The sequence below is a fragment of the Pempheris klunzingeri genome, chromosome 23, assembly GCF_042242105.1.
Source record: "Pempheris klunzingeri isolate RE-2024b chromosome 23, fPemKlu1.hap1, whole genome shotgun sequence".
Lineage (NCBI taxonomy): Eukaryota > Metazoa > Chordata > Actinopteri > Acropomatiformes > Pempheridae > Pempheris > Pempheris klunzingeri.
Genome location: NC_092034.1, coordinates 6,415,607 through 6,432,373, shown reverse-complemented (window position 1 = coordinate 6,432,373; position 16,767 = coordinate 6,415,607). Strand labels below are relative to the sequence as shown.

Genomic DNA, 16,767 nt, shown 5'->3' with positions numbered 1-16,767 from the left:
GTGTGGAGTATAAGTTTGGTTTAATTGTCTTGCTAGAGGAAGTTACAAGTCATCACTGGAGTGATACAAGGTTCTTCTCCGAGTTAATCTCGGGGTAGGACTTTTATAGTAAGATTGCTCCTTGGCAGGTGCTTCAGTCTCCTGAGCAGGTGCTTCCTCTTATTCAAAGGGAGTTGTTGCTTGTGCAGAAGACTGAGGAAAAGGGAGTACAGTTGAAAAGTTGAAACGTCTGATCTTCAAGGTCAGGTCAAAATGGAGTTTCCAGGAAGATACTGTTAAGACCATATAAGCTAAACAAGCATATAAGAACTGACGATCATGAGAATATATGATAACATACAGAGTATATGATAAAATTCTGTTACACTAATGGTTTGCACCCTCGTCAGTTGGCCAAACATCAGTTAATACAACAAAAAAAATCAAACAATTCATAAAACACAGTACAACTGAGACAGATAATTATTAAAAGAAAGAAAACATCCAAACATATGTTGCATAATATCGCTCCGAGATTTGTCTAATTTGAGTCAGACAGTTTCACAAAAATAAGGGATGACTTAAAAAGCCTAAAAAGTTAGCCACTAACCCCGGCTACCTCAGAATTAAGTGCCATATTTCAGTGGTAATGAACGGTAAAGGTCAATGACACCTACTCACCAGTGGCACTAAATTTGAAAAAAAGAGGAAAACAATTTGCGGTTTGCTTACAATGATGTGGAGCGAGCAATAAGAAGGAAAAGGATTTTTACAGCACGCTGTCATCCATTGGAAATATAGAGCTGTGAGGAGCCGCGCTGTATATTTATATTTCCATTGAATTTTCCCGGTAAAATGCCCTTATAACTGTTGATTCAGTAGTTTCCTGGATGCATGTTCACACTGAATTCTTTAACATTTTCTTAGCCATGTTTTTCAGTTTGAAAACGGTCCTAGAATTAATGGCAAACTAGTCCTACTTCAGAACCAGACAGCTCTGTGCAACAGATGAATTTTGATGATTGGTTTAATAAATGCAAGACAATAATCAAAAAGCAAAGCTGATTCATTATTACAAAATAATTAGTCTTGATTACTTTCATATCAGGTTGTTGATAAGATTACTGGTTTACGCTCCTCCTTAAAGGTATAATAAGAAAGTTCAGTTTCATGACGGTTGTTTTTAACAATGAAAGTATCAAACTAAAACCTCGTGAAAGAAAACACTCAAAAGTTTTGGATCCTGGATGCTCTCTGGTCGGCTTGTGTAGAACTCCCACCTGGCGGAAAAATAACAGAAAATAATTTCTTTATACTGTAATATAACAGCAGATCACAAAGACAAGTCACATTTATCTCTGTTTACGCTTGAGTAGCACTTGAATATTTGGTTTTCAAGCACCTCATATCTGATCTGATGCTAAATATCGTCACCCTGGTGTCCTTTAACCTCACCTGTCAGAACCTCTGAACTGGACCTACAGGGCATCTGAGGCTGCATGGCTTTGAAGGGAAGAAGAAAATCATGTATTTAGCAGTGATCTGTTAAAACCACAATCATAGCTGAAGTGATTTCTTAATGTTCTTACCTCTGTACATGAGCAAACATGCAGTTCTGGATCTGGTGAACAATCATTTTCAAGTTATTGTTTGCAAAGAACAGCAAATAATAGAAATTCAATGAAATGGATTTTATCAAACTTACTTGTGAGTCCCGCTTTTCTCAAATGGTTCTTCAATCTGCACCATTCAACAAAAACAAATCAAACAATGTCAGTGAACATTTAATGTTTGATCTCTCTGTTGAATAGATGAAGTATAATCCTCCTCACCCTGCTGACTTCAGTATCATCACACAGATACCAGGTTTGGTCCTCATTGGACAGGGTGGTGGCTGTATAATGTCCACTGTATCGACTGCCCCTGTGATCCACCATCCCGTACAGTTCGTACGTCTTGTCCTACGATGAAGATCACAGTCAGGGACATGAAAATGTTGTAAAAGCCAAAATAAGCAGCAGCATTCAGTATTAATCACATATAGAAATCACTCTTCCTTGCCTGTATTTCTAATGAACGTGGCACATCCACACAGCGGTCTGATTTGACATGTGACATGGTGCTGTAGCCAAAGTCAAATCTCTTGAGGAGCACAGTTAGAATCTGAGGAGATTTCACCATCTCACAATCCTAAATAACACAAGAAACATTATCAAACACATATAAAACTCTGTGACCTCAGTAATGTAAACTATCACACATCTCCATTTGATTCCTGTATAAAATGTGGCCTGTTTACAGTTTGTGTTTTAATTCTAAGGTTAAAACTCACATATGATGCCACTGTTTTGTTGCATTGATTGCAGTACAGCTTTTTGTCTCCAGTCAATGATTTTGTCTGGAAAATGCTCTCTAAGCTCCTTTCCTGTGGAAAAACAATTGTTGTAATTAATTAAAGTAGATTAACATGATCACATCACATAAAAATACTAAAGTAGATCTCTGAACTTTGGCTGCTTACCACACTGAGGGTTGTATCATCACCATCTATCAGTGACAGTGGAAGAGTCCAGACTGAGTCTGTCTTTTCATAGACACTGTGGCATTTTAGGCACTTGGCTGTGTATCTCAGCTTTCCTTGGAAAACCTAAAAATGAAATTGTCTATCATCAAACAGTATTCTGATTTCTTCACCTGTAAATAACAGTCAATTTAATAAGTGCTCACCTCAGAGGCCTGTGGGCTGATCCTCTGTAAAATCATCTCCAGACATTCAGCTGCATCACGTTGTTGATGAACTGCAAAAGGACACATTAAACTGAATCTAATACATTAATGTCATTGAAGCATCTTTACTTTACCTCTGATGTGTCACTTCCTTACTGACTGCCAGTTGCTCTTTGGATGCTTTCTTCCCTGTTTCTTACTCTCTAACTCACCATTTGTGATCCAAAGTCTTGTTGTGATGGTTTTAGTTTCACATGTTCTTTTCTTCAGGTCTTCAAAGATTTGTATCAGATAAAAATCTTCTTTTGGATCCAACCTTTAGGGAGAAAGTAGTTTCTCAGTGAACAGTGACTGTTTACTGCTTGTCTTATTGTGCTCACTCATGGAGTTTTATAACTCTGAAGCAGACATTAATGAATGACTGTATAACACAATGCTTCCTGTTAGTGTTTGACATAATGTTTTGTTCACATTTCAATTGCTGTCCTAGTGTTTCTATTTGCTCCAGATGAGAGCAGCTGTGTCAGACCTGTGGTGGATCTCTGTTGTCATGAAGAGAACTTGCAGGACGCTGTTGAGGTAACATGTGGCTCCCTGATTACACAGACCATGAGGAGGATTCTGTGTCTGAGTCACTAAAGGAGAGAAAAACACAGCTTCATTACACCGTCTCCATTAACTTCTAATGAACTGTTATTCAGTTTTCATCTCATCGTTGGAGAAAAACCCTTTCTATTCCATGGCATCGTTAAGTGGCTCATCAATGTGCTTTCTTATGGACACTCAGTCAAATGTTCACACATCAGCTCTCCAATTATATTATTACAGGTTGTTGAAGCAAAACAGAAGTCTACCAGTATATTTGACTCACATCAGGACTATACCATCAACCAGTGTGCTCTGTCTTATACTCAGCTTTTCACCTGATCTGTTACTTCTCAGAGAATAAAGTAAGACTTACTTGATCGCTCCACATATCCTGTCCTTACTGCAGCAGATGCAGCACCTGATGTACAACAGAGATAAATTATAGGTCTTAATTAGGCAACTGGACCCTTGTTGAGAAAAAACTAAATATGAACGAATCAAACTTCAATTTCATTTTATTTTTCTCCAAGATTTAAGAGAGCTGTTCTCAGTCTGTCTCTCACCAACGTCAGTGTGTCCCATCTGTCTCTTCTCTTCATCCTTAGTGTCTGTCAGAACCTCTGAACTGGACCGACAGGGCATCTGAGGCTGCATGGCTTTGAAGGGAAGAAGAAAATCATGTATTTAGCAGTGATCTGTTAAAACCACAATCATAGCTGAGGTGATTTCTTAATGTTCTTACCTCTGTACATGAGCAAACATGCAGTTCTGGATCTGGTGAACAATCATTTTCAAGTTATTGTTTGCAAAGAACAGCAAAGAATAGAAATTCAATGAAATGGATTTTATCAAACTTACTTGAGTGTCTTGCTTTTCTCAAATGGTTCTTCAATCTGCACCATTCAACAAAAACAAATCAAACAATGTCAGTGAACATTTAATGTTTGATCTCTCTGTTGAATAGATGAAGTATAATCCTCCTCACCCTGCTGACTCTACTATCATCACACAGATACCAGGTTTGGTCCTCATTGGACAGGGTGGTGGCTGTATAATGTCCACTGTATCGACTGCCCCTGTGATCCACCATCCCGTACAGTTTGTACGTCTTGTCCTACGATGAAGATCACAGTCAGGGACATGAAAATGTTATAAAAGCCAAAATAAGCAGCAGCATTCAGTATTAATCACTCTTAATCACTCTTCCTTGCCTGTATTTCTAATGAACGTGGCACATCCACACAGCGGTCTGATTTGACATGTGACATGGTGCTGTAGCCAAAGTCAAATCTCTTGAGGAGCAGAATCAGAATCTGAGGAGATTTCACCATCTCACAATCCTAAATAACACAAGAAACATTATCAAACACATATAAAACTCTGTGATCCCAGTAATGTAAACTATCACACATCTCCATTTGATTCCTGTATAAAATGTGGCCTGTTTACAGTTTGTGTTTTAATTCTAAGGTTAAAACTCACATATGATGCCACTGTTTTGTCACATTGGTTGCAGTACAGCTTTTTGTCTCCAGTCAATGATTTTGTCTGGAAAATGCTCTCTAAGCTCCTTTCCTGTGGAAAAACAATTGTTGTAATTAATTAAAGTAGATTAACATGATCACATCACATAAAAATACTAAAGTAGATCTCTGAACTTTGGCTGCTTACCACACTGAGGGTTGTATCATCACCATCTATCAGTGACAGTGGAAGAGTCCAGACTGAGTCTGTCTTTTTATAGACACTGTGGCATTTTGGGCACTTGGCTGTGTATCTCAGCTTTCCTTGGAAAACCTAAAAACGAAATTGTCTATCATCAAACAGTGTTCTGATTTCTTCACCTGTAAATAACAGTCAATTTAATAAGTGCTCACCTCAGAGGCCTGTGGGCTGATCCTCTGTAAAATCATCTCCAGACATTCAGCTGCATCACGTTGTTGATGAACTGCAAAAGGACACATTCAACTGAATCTAATACATTAATGTCATTGAAGCATCTTTACTTTACCTCTGATGTGTCACTTCCTTACTGACTGCCAGTTGCTCTTTGGATGCTTTCTTCCCTGTTTCTTACTCTCTAACTCACCATTTGTGATCCCAAGTCTTCTTGTGATGGTTTTAGTTTCACATGTTCTTTTCTTCAGGTCTTCAAAGATTTGTATCAGATAACAATCTGCTTCTAGATCCAACCTTTAGGGAGAAAGTAGTTTCTCAGTGAACAGTGACTGTTTACTGCTTGTCTTATTGTGCTCACTCATGGAGTTTTATAACTCTGAAGTAGACATTAATGAATGACTGTATAACACAATGCTTCCTGTTAGTGTTTGACATAATGTTTTGTTCACATTTCAATTGCTGTCCTAGTGTTTCTATTTGCTCCAGATGAGAGCAGCTGTGTCAGACCTGTGGTGGATCTCTGTTGACATGAAGAGAACTTGCAGGACGCTGTTGAGGTAACATGTGGCTCCCTGATTACACAGACCATGAGGAGGATTCTGTGTCTGAGTCACTAAAGGAGAGAAAAACACAGCTTCATTACACCGTCTCCATTAACTTCTAATAAACTGTTATTCAGTTTTCATCTCATCGTTGGAGAAAAACCCTTTCTATTCCATGGCATCGTTAAGTGGCTCATCAATGTGCTTTCTTATGGACACTCAGTCAAATGTTCACACATCAGCTCTCCAATTATATTATTACAGGTTGTTGAAGCAAAACAGAAGTCTACCAGTATATTTGACTCACATCAGGACTATACCATCAACCAGTGTGCTCTGTCTTATACTCAGCTTTTCACCTGATCTGTTACTTCTCAGAGAATAAAGTAAGACTTACTTGATTGCTCCACATATCCTGTCCTTACTGCAGCAGATGCAGCACCTGATGTACAACAGAGATAAATTATAGGTCTTAATTAGGCAACTGGACCCTTGTTGAGAAAAAACTAAATATGAACGAATCAAACTTCAATTTCATTTTATTTTTCTCCAAGATTTAAGAGAGCTGTTCTCAGTCTGTCTCTCACCAACGTCAGTGTGTCCCATCTGTCTCTTCTCTTCATCCTTAGTGTCTGTCAGAACCTCTGAACTGGACCGACAGGGCATCTGAGGCTGCATGGCTTTGAAGGGAAGAAGAAAATCATGTATTTAGCAGTGATCTGTTAAAACCACAATCATAGCTGAGGTGATTTCTTAATGTTCTTACCTCTGTACATGAGCAAACATGCAGTTCTGGATCTGGTGAACAATCATTTTCAAGTTATTGTTTGCAAAGAACAGCAAATAATAGAAATTCAATGAAATGGATTTTATCAAACTTACTTGTGAGTCCCGCTTTTCTCAAATGGTTCTTCAACCTGCACCATTCAACAAAAACAAATCAAACTATGTCAGTGAACATTTAATGTTTGATCTCTCTGTTGAATAGATGAAGTATAATCCTTCTCACCCTGCTGACTTCAGTATCATCACACAGATACCAGGTTTGGTCCTCATTGGACAGGATGGTGGCTGTATAATGTCCACTGTATCGACTGCCCCTGTGATCCACCATCCCGTACAGTTTGTACGTCTTGTCCTACGATGAAGATCACAGTCAGGGACATGAAAATGTTGTAAAAGCCAAAATAAGCAGCAGCATTCAGTATCAATCACATATAGAAATCACTCTTCCTTGCCTGTATTTCTAATGAACGTGGCACATCCACACAGCGGTGTGATTTGACATGTGACATGGTGCTGTAGCCAAAGTCAAATCTCTTGAGGAACACAGTTAGAATCTGAGGAGATTTCACCATCTCACAATCCTAAATAACACAAGAAACATTATCAAACACATATAAAACTCTGTGACCTCAGTAATGTAAACTATCACACATCTCCATTTGATTCCTGTATAAAATGTGGCCTGTTTACAGTTTGTGTTTTAATTCTAAGGTTAAAACTCACATATGATGCCACTGTTTTGTTGCATTGGTTGCAGTACAGCTTTTTGTCTCCAGTCAATGATTTTGTCTGGAAATTTCTCTCTAAGCTCCTTTCCTGTGGAAAAACAATTGTTGTAATTAATTAAAGTAGATTAACATGATCACATCACATAAAAATACTAAAGTAGATCTCTGAACTTTGTCTGCTTACCACACTGAGGGTTGTATCATCACCATCTATCAGTGACAGTGGAAGAGTCCAGACTGAGTCTGTCTTTTCATAGACACTGTGGCATTTTAGGCACTTGGCTGTGTATCTCAGCTTTCCTTGGAAAACCTAAAAATGAAATTGTCTATCATCAAACAGTGTTCTGATTTCTTCACCTGTCAATAACAGTCAATTTAATAAGTGCTCACCTCAGAGGCCTGTGGGCTGATCCTCTGTAAAATCATCTCCAGACATTCAGCTGCATCACGTTGTTGATGAACTGCAAAAGGACACATTAAACTGAATCTAATACATTAATGTCATTGAAGCATCTTTACTTTACCTCTGATGTGTCACTTCCTTACTGACTGCCAGTTGCTCTTTGGATGCTTTCTTCCCTGTTTCTTACTCTCTAACTCACCATTTGTGATCCCAAGTCTTCTTGTGATGGTTTTAGTTTCACATGTTCTTTTCTTCAGGTCTTCAAAGATTTGTATCAGATAACAATCTGCTTCTAGATCCAACCTTTAGGGAGAAAGTAGTTTCTCAGTGAACAGTGACTGTTTACTGCTTGTCTTATTGTGCTCACTCATGGAGTTTTATAACTCTGAAGCAGACATTAATGAATGACTGTATAACACAATGCTTCCTGTTAGTGTTTGACATAATGTTTTGTTCACATTTCAATTGCTGTCCTAGTGTTTCTATTTGCTCCAGATGAGAGCAGCTGTGTCAGACCTGTGGTGGATCTCTGTTGTCATGAAGAGAACTTGCAGGACGCTGTTGAGGTAACATGTGGCTCCCTGATTATACAGACCATGAGGAGGATTCTGTGTCTGAGTCACTAAAGGAGAGAAAAACACAGCTTCATTACACCGTCTCCATTAACTTCTAATAAACTGTTATTCAGTTTTCATCTCATCGTTGGAGAAAAACCCTTTCTATTCCATGGCATCGTTAAGTGGCTCATCAATGTGCTTTCTTATGGACACATAGTCAAATGTTCACACATCAGCTCTCCAATTATATTATTACAGGTTGTTGAAGCAAAACAGAAGTCTACCAGTATATTTGACTCACATCAGGACTATACCATCAACCAGTGTGCTCTGTCTTATACTCAGCTTTTCACCTGATCTGTTACTTCTCAGAGAATAAAGTAAGACTTACTTGATTGCTCCACATATCCTGTCCTTACTGCAGCAGATGCAGCACCTGATGTACAACAGAGATGAATTATAGGTCTTAATTAGGCAACTGGACCCTTGTTGAGAAAAAACTAAATATGAACGAATCAAACTTCAATTTCATTTTATTTTTCTCCAAGATTTAAGAGAGCTGTTCTCAGTCTGTCTCTCACCAACGTCAGTGTGTCCCATCTGTCTCTTCTCTTCATCCTTAGTGTCTGTCAGAACCTCTGAACTGGACCGACAGGGCATCTGAGGCTGCATGGCTTTGAAGGGAAGAAGAAAATCATGTATTTAGCAGTGATCTGTTAAAACCACAATCATAGCTGAGGTGATTTCTTAATGTTCTTACCTCTGTACATGAGCAAACATGCAGTTCTGGATCTGGTGAACAATCATTTTCAAGTTATTGTTTGCAAAGAACAGCAAATAATAGAAATTCAATGAAATGGATTTTATCAAACTTACTTGAGTGTCTTGCTTTTCTCAAATGGTTCTTCAATCTGCACCATTCAACAAAAACAAATCAAACTATGTCAGTGAACATTTAATGTTTGATCTCTCTGTTGAATAGATGAAGTATAATCCTCCTCACCCTGCTGACTTCAGTATCATCACACAGATACCAGGTTTGGTCCTCATTGGACAGGGTGGTGGCTGTATAATGTCCACTGTATCGACTGTCCCTGTGATCCACCATCCCGTACAGTTTGTACGTCTTGTCCTACGATGAAGATCACAGTCAGGGACATGAAAATGTTATAAAAGCAAAAATAAGCAGCAGCATTCAGTATTAATCACTCTTAATCACTCTTCCTTGCCTGTATTTCTAATGAACGTGGCACATCCACACAGCGGTCTGATTTGACATGTGACATGGTGCTGTAGCCAAAGTCAAATCTCTTGAGGAGCAGAATCAGAATCTGAGGAGATTTCACCATCTCACAATCCTAAATAACACAAGAAACATTAGCAAACACATATAAAACTCTGTGATCCCAGTAATGTAAACTATCACACATCTCCATTTGATTCCTGTATAAAATGTGGCCTGTTTACAGTTTGTGTTTTAATTCTAAGGTTAAAACTCACATATGATGCCACTGTTTTGTTGCATTGGTTGCAGTACAGCTTTTTGTCTCCAGTCAATGATTTTGTCTGGAAAATGCTCTCTAAGCTCCTTTCCTGTGGAAAAACAATTGTTGTAATTAATTAAAGTAGATTAACATGATCACATCACATAAAAATACTAAAGTAGATCTCTGAACTTTGGCTGCTTACCACACTGAGGGTTGTATCATCACCATCTATCAGTGACAGTGGAAGAGTCCAGACTGAGTCTGTCTTTTTATAGACACTGTGGCATTTTAGGCACTTGGCTGTGTATCTCAGCTTTCCTTGGAAAACCTAAAAACGAAATTGTCTATCATCAAACAGTGTTCTGATTTCTTCACCTGTAAATAACAGTCAATTTAATAAGTGCTCACCTCAGAGGCCTGTGGGCTGATCCTCTGTAAAATCATCTCCAGACATTCAGCTGCATCACGTTGTTGATAAACTGCAAAAGGACACATTAAACTGAATCTAATACATTAATGTCATTGAAGCATCTTTACTTTACCTCTGATGTGTCACTTCCTTACTGACTGCCAGTTGTTCTTTGGATGCTTTCTTCCCTGTTTCTTACTCTCTAACTCACCATTTGTGATCCCAAGTCTTCTTGTGATGGTTTTAGTTTCACATGTTCTTTTCTTCAGGTCTTCAAAGATTTGTATCAGATGAATATCTTCTTTTGGATCCAACCTTTAGGGAGAAAGTAGTTTCTCAGTGAACAGTGACTGTTTACTGCTTGTCTTATTGTGCTCACTCATGGAGTTTTATAACTCTGAAGCAGACATTAATGAATGACTGTATAACACAATGCTTCCTGTTAGTGTTTGACATAATGTTTTGTTCACATTTCAATTGCTGTCCTAGTGTTTCTATTTGCTCCAGATGAGAGCAGCTGTGTCAGACCTGTGGTGGATCTCTGTTGTCATGAAGAGAACTTGCAGGACGCTGTTGAGGTAACATGTGGCTCCCTGATTATACAGACCATGAGGAGGATTCTGTGTCTGAGTCACTAAAGGAGAGAAAAACACAGCTTCATTACACCGTCTCCATTAACTTCTAATGAACTGTTATTCAGTTTTCATCTCATCGTTGGAGAAAAACCCTTTCTATTCCATGGCATCGTTAAGTGGCTCATCAATGTGCTTTCTTATGGACACTCAGTCAAATGTTCACACATCAGCTCTCCAATTATATTATTACAGGTTGTTGAAGCAAAACAGAAGTCTACCAGTATATTTGACTCACATCAGGACTATACCATCAACCAGTGTGCTCTGTCTTATACTTAGCTTTTCACCTGATCTGTTACTTCTCAGAGAATAAAGTAAGACTTACTTGATTGCTCCACATATCCTGTCCTTACTGCAGCAGATGCAGCACCTGATGTACAACAGAGATAAATTATAGGTCTTAATTAGGCAACTGGACCCTTGTTGAGAAAAAACTAAATATGAACGAATCAAACTTCAATTTCATTTTATTTTTCTCCAAGATTTAAGAGAGCTGTTCTCAGTCTGTCTCTCACCAACGTCAGTGTGTCCCATCTGTCTCTTCTCTTCATCCTTAGTGTCTGTCAGAACCTCTGAACTGGACCTACAGGGCATCTGAGGCTGCATGGCTTTGAAGGGAAGAAGAAAATCATGTATTTAGCAGTGATCTGTTAAAACCACAATCATAGCTGAAGTGATTTCTTAATGTTCTTACCTCTGTACATGAGCAAACATGCAGTTCTGGATCTGGTGAACAATCATTTTCAAGTTATTGTTTGCAAAGAACAGCAAATAATAGAAATTCAATGAAATGGATTTTATCAAACTTACTTGTGAGTCCCGCTTTTCTCAAATGGTTCTTCAACCTGCACCATTCAACAAAAACAAATCAAACTATGTCAGTGAACATTTAATGTTTGATCTCTCTGTTGAATAGATGAAGTATAATCCTCCTCACCCTGCTGACTTCAGTATCATCACACAGATACCAGGTTTGGTCCTCATTGGACAGGATGGTGGCTGTATAATGTCCACTGTATCGACTGTCCCTGTGATTCACCATCCCGTACAGTTTGTACGTCTTGTCCTACGATGAAGATCACAGTCAGGGACATGAAAATGTTGTAAAAGCCAAAATAAGCAGCAGCATTCAGTATCAATCACATATAGAAATCACTCTTCCTTGCCTGTATTTCTAATGAACGTGGCACATCCACACAGCGGTGTGATTTGACATGTGACATGGTGCTGTAGCCAAAGTCAAATCTCTTGAGGAACACAGTTAGAATCTGAGGAGATTTCACCATCTCACAATCCTAAATAACACAAGAAACATTATCAAACACATATAAAACTCTGTGACCTCAGTAATGTAAACTATCACACATCTCCATTTGATTCCTGTATAAAATGTGGCCTGTTTACAGTTTGTGTTTTAATTCTAAGGTTAAAACTCACATATGATGCCACTGTTTTGTTGCATTGGTTGCAGTACAGCTTTTTGTCTCCAGTCAATGATTTTGTCTGGAAATTTCTCTCTAAGCTCCTTTCCTGTGGAAAAACAATTGTTGTAATCAATAAAAGTAGATTAACATGATCACATCACATAAAAATACTAAAGTAGATCTCTGAACTTTGGCTGCTTACCACACTGAGGGTTGTATCATCACCATCTATCAGTGACAGTGGAAGAGTCCAGACTGAGTCTGTCTTTTCATAGACACTGTGGCATTTTGGGCACTTGGCTGTGTATCTCAGCTTTCCTTGGAAAACCTAAAAATGAAATTGTCTATCATCAAACAGTGTTCTGATTTCTTCACCTGTCAATAACAGTCAATTTAATAAGTGCTCACCTCAGAGGCCTGTGGGCTGATCGTCTGTAAAATCATCTCCAGACATTCAGCTGCATCACGTTGTTGATGAACTGCAAAAGGACACATTCAACTGAATCTAATACATTAATGTCATTGAAGCATCTTTACTTTACCTCTGATGTGTCACTTCCTTACTGACTGCCAGTTGCTCTTTGGATGCTTTCTTCCCTGTTTCTTACTCTCTAACTCACCATTTGTGATCCCAAGTCTTCTTGTGATGGTTTTAGTTTCACATGTTCTTTTCTTCAGGTCTTCAAAGATTTGTATCAGATAACAATCTGCTTCTAGATCCAACCTTTAGGGAGAAAGTAGTTTCTCAGTGAACAGTGACTGTTTACTGCTTGTCTTATTGTGCTCACTCATGGAGTTTTATAACTCTGAAGCAGACATTAATGAATGACTGTATAACACAATGCTTCCTGTTAGTGTTTGACATAATGTCTTGATCACATTTCAATTGCTGTCCTAGTGTTTCTATTTGCTCCAGATGAGAGCAGCTGTGTCAGACCTGTGGTGGATCTCTGTTGTCATGAAGAGAACTTGCAGGACGCTGTTGAGGTAACATGTGGCTCCCTGATTACACAGACCATGAGGAGGATTCTGTGTCTGAGTCACTAAAGGAGAGAAAAACACAGCTTCATTACACCGTCTCCATTAACTTCTAATAAACTGTTATTCAGTTTTCATCTCATCGTTGGAGAAAAACCCTTTCTATTCCATGGCATCGTTAAGTGGCTCATCAATGTGCTTTCTTATGGACACATAGTCAAATGTTCACACATCAGCTCTCCAATTATATTATTACAGGTTGTTGAAGCAAAACAGAAGTCTACCAGTATATTTGACTCACATCAGGACTATACCATCAACCAGTGTGCTCTGTCTTATACTCAGCTTTTCACCTGATCTGTTACTTCTCAGAGAATAAAGTAAGACTTACTTGATTGCTCCACATATCCTGTCCTTACTGCAGCAGATGCAGCACCTGATGTACAACAGAGATGAATTATAGGTCTTAATTAGGCAACTGGACCCTTGTTGAGAAAAAACTAAATATGAACGAATCAAACTTCAATTTCATTTTATTTTTCTCCAAGATTTAAGAGAGCTGTTCTCAGTCTGTCTCTCACCAACGTCAGTGTGTCCCATCTGTCTCTTCTCTTCATCCTTAGTGTCTGTCAGAACCTCTGAACTGGACCGACAGGGCATCTGAGGCTGCATGGCTTTGAAGGGAAGAAGAAAATCATGTATTTAGCAGTGATCTGTTAAAACCACAATCATAGCTGAGGTGATTTCTTAATGTTCTTACCTCTGTACATGAGCAAACATGCAGTTCTGGATCTGGTGAACAATCATTTTCAAGTTATTGTTTGCAAAGAACAGCAAATAATAGAAATTCAATGAAATGGATTTTATCAAACTTACTTGTGAGTCCCGCTTTTCTCAAATGGTTCTTCAACCTGCACCATTCAACAAAAACAAATCAAACTATGTCAGTGAACATTTAATGTTTGATCTCTCTGTTGAATAGATGAAGTATAATCCTCCTCACCCTGCTGACTCTACTATCATTACATCGATACCAGGTTTGGTCCTCATTGGACAGGATGGTGGCTGTGTAATGTCCACCGTAAAGACTGTCCCTGTGATTCACCATCCCGTACAGTTTGTACGTCTTGTCCTACGATGAAGATCACAGTCAGGGACATGAAAATGTTGTAAAAGCCAAAATAAGCAGCAGCATTCAGTATTGACCACATATAGAAATCACTCTTCCTTGCCTGTATTTCTAATGAACGTGGCACATCCACACAGCGGTCTGATTTGACATGTGACATGGTGCTGTAGCCAAAGTCAAATCTCTTGAGGAGCACAGTTAGAATCTGAGGAGATTTCACCATCTCACAATCCTAAAACACATCACAAGAAGGTTATTAAACTCTACAGATTTTGTTCACAGACAATATTGTAAAACAAACATACAACGCATTCATGTGACCTTATTTAGAAAATTGAACCAGCTTACAGTTTGTGTTTTAAATAAATAAGGCTCACGCTTGCTGCCTCTGTCGCGTTGTCACATTGGTTGCAGTACACCTTGTTGTCTCCAGTGAATGATTTTGTCCGGAAAATGCTCTCTAAGCTCCTTTCCTGTGGAAAAACAGTTGTTGTAATTAATTAAAGTAGATTAACATGATCACATCACATAAAAATACTAAAGTAGATCTCTGAACTTTGGCTGCTTACCACACTGAGGGTTGTATTATCATCATTTATCAGTGACAGTGGAAGAGTCCAGAATGGATTTGTCTCTTCGTTGATGCTGTGGCCGTCAGAGCACTTTGTCGTGTACTTAAGATCTCCTTGGAAAACCTTGACATAGAAATATAATTCTTAACACAGTCTTCAGACTTATTGACCAGCAAATTCTTTTATGGGGAAGTGCTCACCTCAGAGGCCTGTGGGCTGATCCTCTGTAAAATCATCTCCAGACATTCAGCTGCATCACGTTGTTGATGAACTGCAAAAGGACACATTAAACTGAATCTAATACATTAATGTCATTGAAGCATCTTTACTTTACCTCTGATGTGTCACTTCCTTACTGACTGCCAGTTGCTCTTTGGATGCTTTCTTCCCTGTTTCTTACTCTCTAACTCACCATCTGTGATCCCAAGTCTTCTTGTGATGGTTTTAGTTTCACATGTTCTTTTCTTCAGGTCTTCAAAGATTTGTATCAGATAAAAATCTTCTTTTGGATCCAACCTTTAGGGAGAAAGTAGTTTCTCAGTGAACAGTGACTGTTTACTGCTTGTCTTATTGTGCTCACTCATGGAGTTTTATAACTCTGAAGCAGACATTAATGAATGACTGTATAACACAATGCTTCCTGTTAGTGTTTGACATAATGTTTTGTTCACATTTAAATTGCTGTCCTAGTGTTTCTATTTGCTCCAGATGAGAGCAGCTGTGTCAGACCTGTGGTGGATCTCTGTTGTCATGAAGAGAACTTGCAGGACGCTGTTGAGGTAACATGTGGCTCCCTGATTACACAGACCATGAGGAGGTCTCTGTGTCTGAGTCACTAAAGGAGAGAAAAACACAGCTTCATTACACCGTCTCCATTAACTTCTAATAAACTGTTATTCAGTTTTCATCTCATCGTTGGAGAAAAACCCTTTCTATTCCATGGCATCGTTACATGGCTCATCAATGTGCTTTCTTATGGACACTCAGTCAAATGTTCACACATCAGCTCTCCAATTATATTATTACAGGTTGTTGAAGCAAAACAGAAGTCTACCAGTATATTTGACTCACATCAGGACTATACCATCAACCAGTGTGCTCTGTCTTATACTCAGCTTTTCACCTGATCTGTTACTTCTCAGAGAATAAAGTAAGACTTACTTGATTGCTCCACATATCCTGTCCTTACTGCAGCAGATGCAGCACCTGATGTACAACAGAGATGAATTATAGGTCTTAATTAGGCAACTGGACCCTTGTTGAGAAAAAACTAAATATGAACGAATCAAACTTCAATTTCATTTTATTTTTCTCCAAGATTTAAGAGAGCTGTTCTCAGTCTGTCTCTCACCAACGTCAGTGTGTCCCATCTGTCTCTTCTCTTCATCCTTAGTGTCTGTCAGAACCTCTGAACTGGACCGACAGGGCATCTGAGGCTGCATGGCTTTGAAGGGAAGAAGAAAATCATGTATTTAGCAGTGATCTGTTAAAACCACAATCATAGCTGAAGTGATTTCTTAATGTTCTTACCTCTGTACATGAGCAAACATGCAGTTCTGGATCTGGTGAACAATCATTTTCAAGTTATTGTTTGCAAAGAACAGCAAATAATAGAAATTCAATGAAATGGATTTTTATCAAACTTACTTGTGAGTCCCGCTTTTCTCAAATGGTTCTTCAACCTGCACCATTCAACAAAAACAAATCAAACTATGTCAGTGAACATTTAATGTTTGATCTCTCTGTTGAATAGATGAAGTATAATCCTCCTCACCCTGCTGACTTCAGTATCATCACACAGATACCAGGTTTGGTCCTCATTGGACAGGGTGGTGGCTGTATAATGTCCACTGTATCGACTGTCCCTGTGATCCACCATCCCGTACAGTTTGTACGTCTTGTCCTACGATGAAGATCACAGTCA

The 16,767-nt window shown here is 38.7% G+C and overlaps 1 protein-coding gene across 4 annotated transcripts; it reads right to left on the bottom strand.

Annotated features, from left to right (window-relative positions):
- Window positions 1–3: 3 nt before the first annotated feature.
- Window positions 4–16,730, bottom strand: LOC139222573 (uncharacterized). Of its 4 annotated transcripts, none has more exons than XM_070854366.1 (71): window positions 16,618–16,730; window positions 16,491–16,525; window positions 16,374–16,405; window positions 16,195–16,287; window positions 16,005–16,049; window positions 15,573–15,678; window positions 15,256–15,359; window positions 15,044–15,114; window positions 14,841–14,966; window positions 14,649–14,744; window positions 14,375–14,503; window positions 14,146–14,274; window positions 14,019–14,053; window positions 13,903–13,934; window positions 13,724–13,816; window positions 13,534–13,578; window positions 13,102–13,207; window positions 12,785–12,888; window positions 12,573–12,643; window positions 12,367–12,492; window positions 12,178–12,270; window positions 11,907–12,035; window positions 11,678–11,806; window positions 11,551–11,585; window positions 11,435–11,466; window positions 11,256–11,348; window positions 11,066–11,110; window positions 10,634–10,739; window positions 10,317–10,420; window positions 10,105–10,175; window positions 9,899–10,024; window positions 9,710–9,802; window positions 9,439–9,567; window positions 9,213–9,341; window positions 9,086–9,120; window positions 8,970–9,001; window positions 8,791–8,883; window positions 8,601–8,645; window positions 8,169–8,274; window positions 7,852–7,955; window positions 7,640–7,710; window positions 7,434–7,559; window positions 7,245–7,337; window positions 6,974–7,102; window positions 6,745–6,873; window positions 6,618–6,652; window positions 6,502–6,533; window positions 6,323–6,415; window positions 6,133–6,177; window positions 5,701–5,806; window positions 5,384–5,487; window positions 5,172–5,242; window positions 4,966–5,091; window positions 4,777–4,869; window positions 4,506–4,634; window positions 4,280–4,408; window positions 4,153–4,187; window positions 4,037–4,068; window positions 3,858–3,950; window positions 3,668–3,712; window positions 3,236–3,341; window positions 2,919–3,022; window positions 2,707–2,777; window positions 2,501–2,626; window positions 2,312–2,404; window positions 2,041–2,169; window positions 1,812–1,940; window positions 1,685–1,719; window positions 1,569–1,600; window positions 1,435–1,482; window positions 4–1,259 (listed from the first exon to the last, which is right to left on the bottom strand). In XM_070854366.1, the coding sequence occupies exons 1-71, from the start codon at window positions 16,720–16,722 to the stop codon at window positions 1,207–1,209; spliced, it is 6,054 nt and encodes a 2,017-aa protein (XP_070710467.1). In that variant the 5' UTR covers window positions 16,723–16,730; the 3' UTR covers window positions 4–1,206. The 4 variants fall into 4 exon arrangements, with proteins under 4 accessions (XP_070710467.1, XP_070710468.1, XP_070710469.1 ...); XM_070854367.1 differs by having other exon boundaries at window positions 4–192; XM_070854368.1 differs by lacking the exons at window positions 1,569–1,600; window positions 1,685–1,719; window positions 1,812–1,940; ... (6 more) ...; window positions 3,668–3,712; window positions 3,858–3,950.
- Window positions 16,731–16,767: the final 37 nt, after the last annotated feature.

Coding starts and splice junctions, on each gene's coding strand:
- LOC139222573 (XM_070854366.1), bottom strand. CDS start 16,722: ATGGTGGATCACAGGGACAGTCGATACAGTGGACATTATACAGCCACC. Junction 10,421..10,633: donor ACAACAGAGATCCACCACAG/GTCTGACACAGC, acceptor TTCTCCCTAAAG/GTTGGATCCAAAAGAAGATA. Junction 4,188..4,279: donor ATGATAGTAGAGTCAGCAGG/GTGAGGAGGATT, acceptor TGAATGGTGCAG/ATTGAAGAACCATTTGAGAA.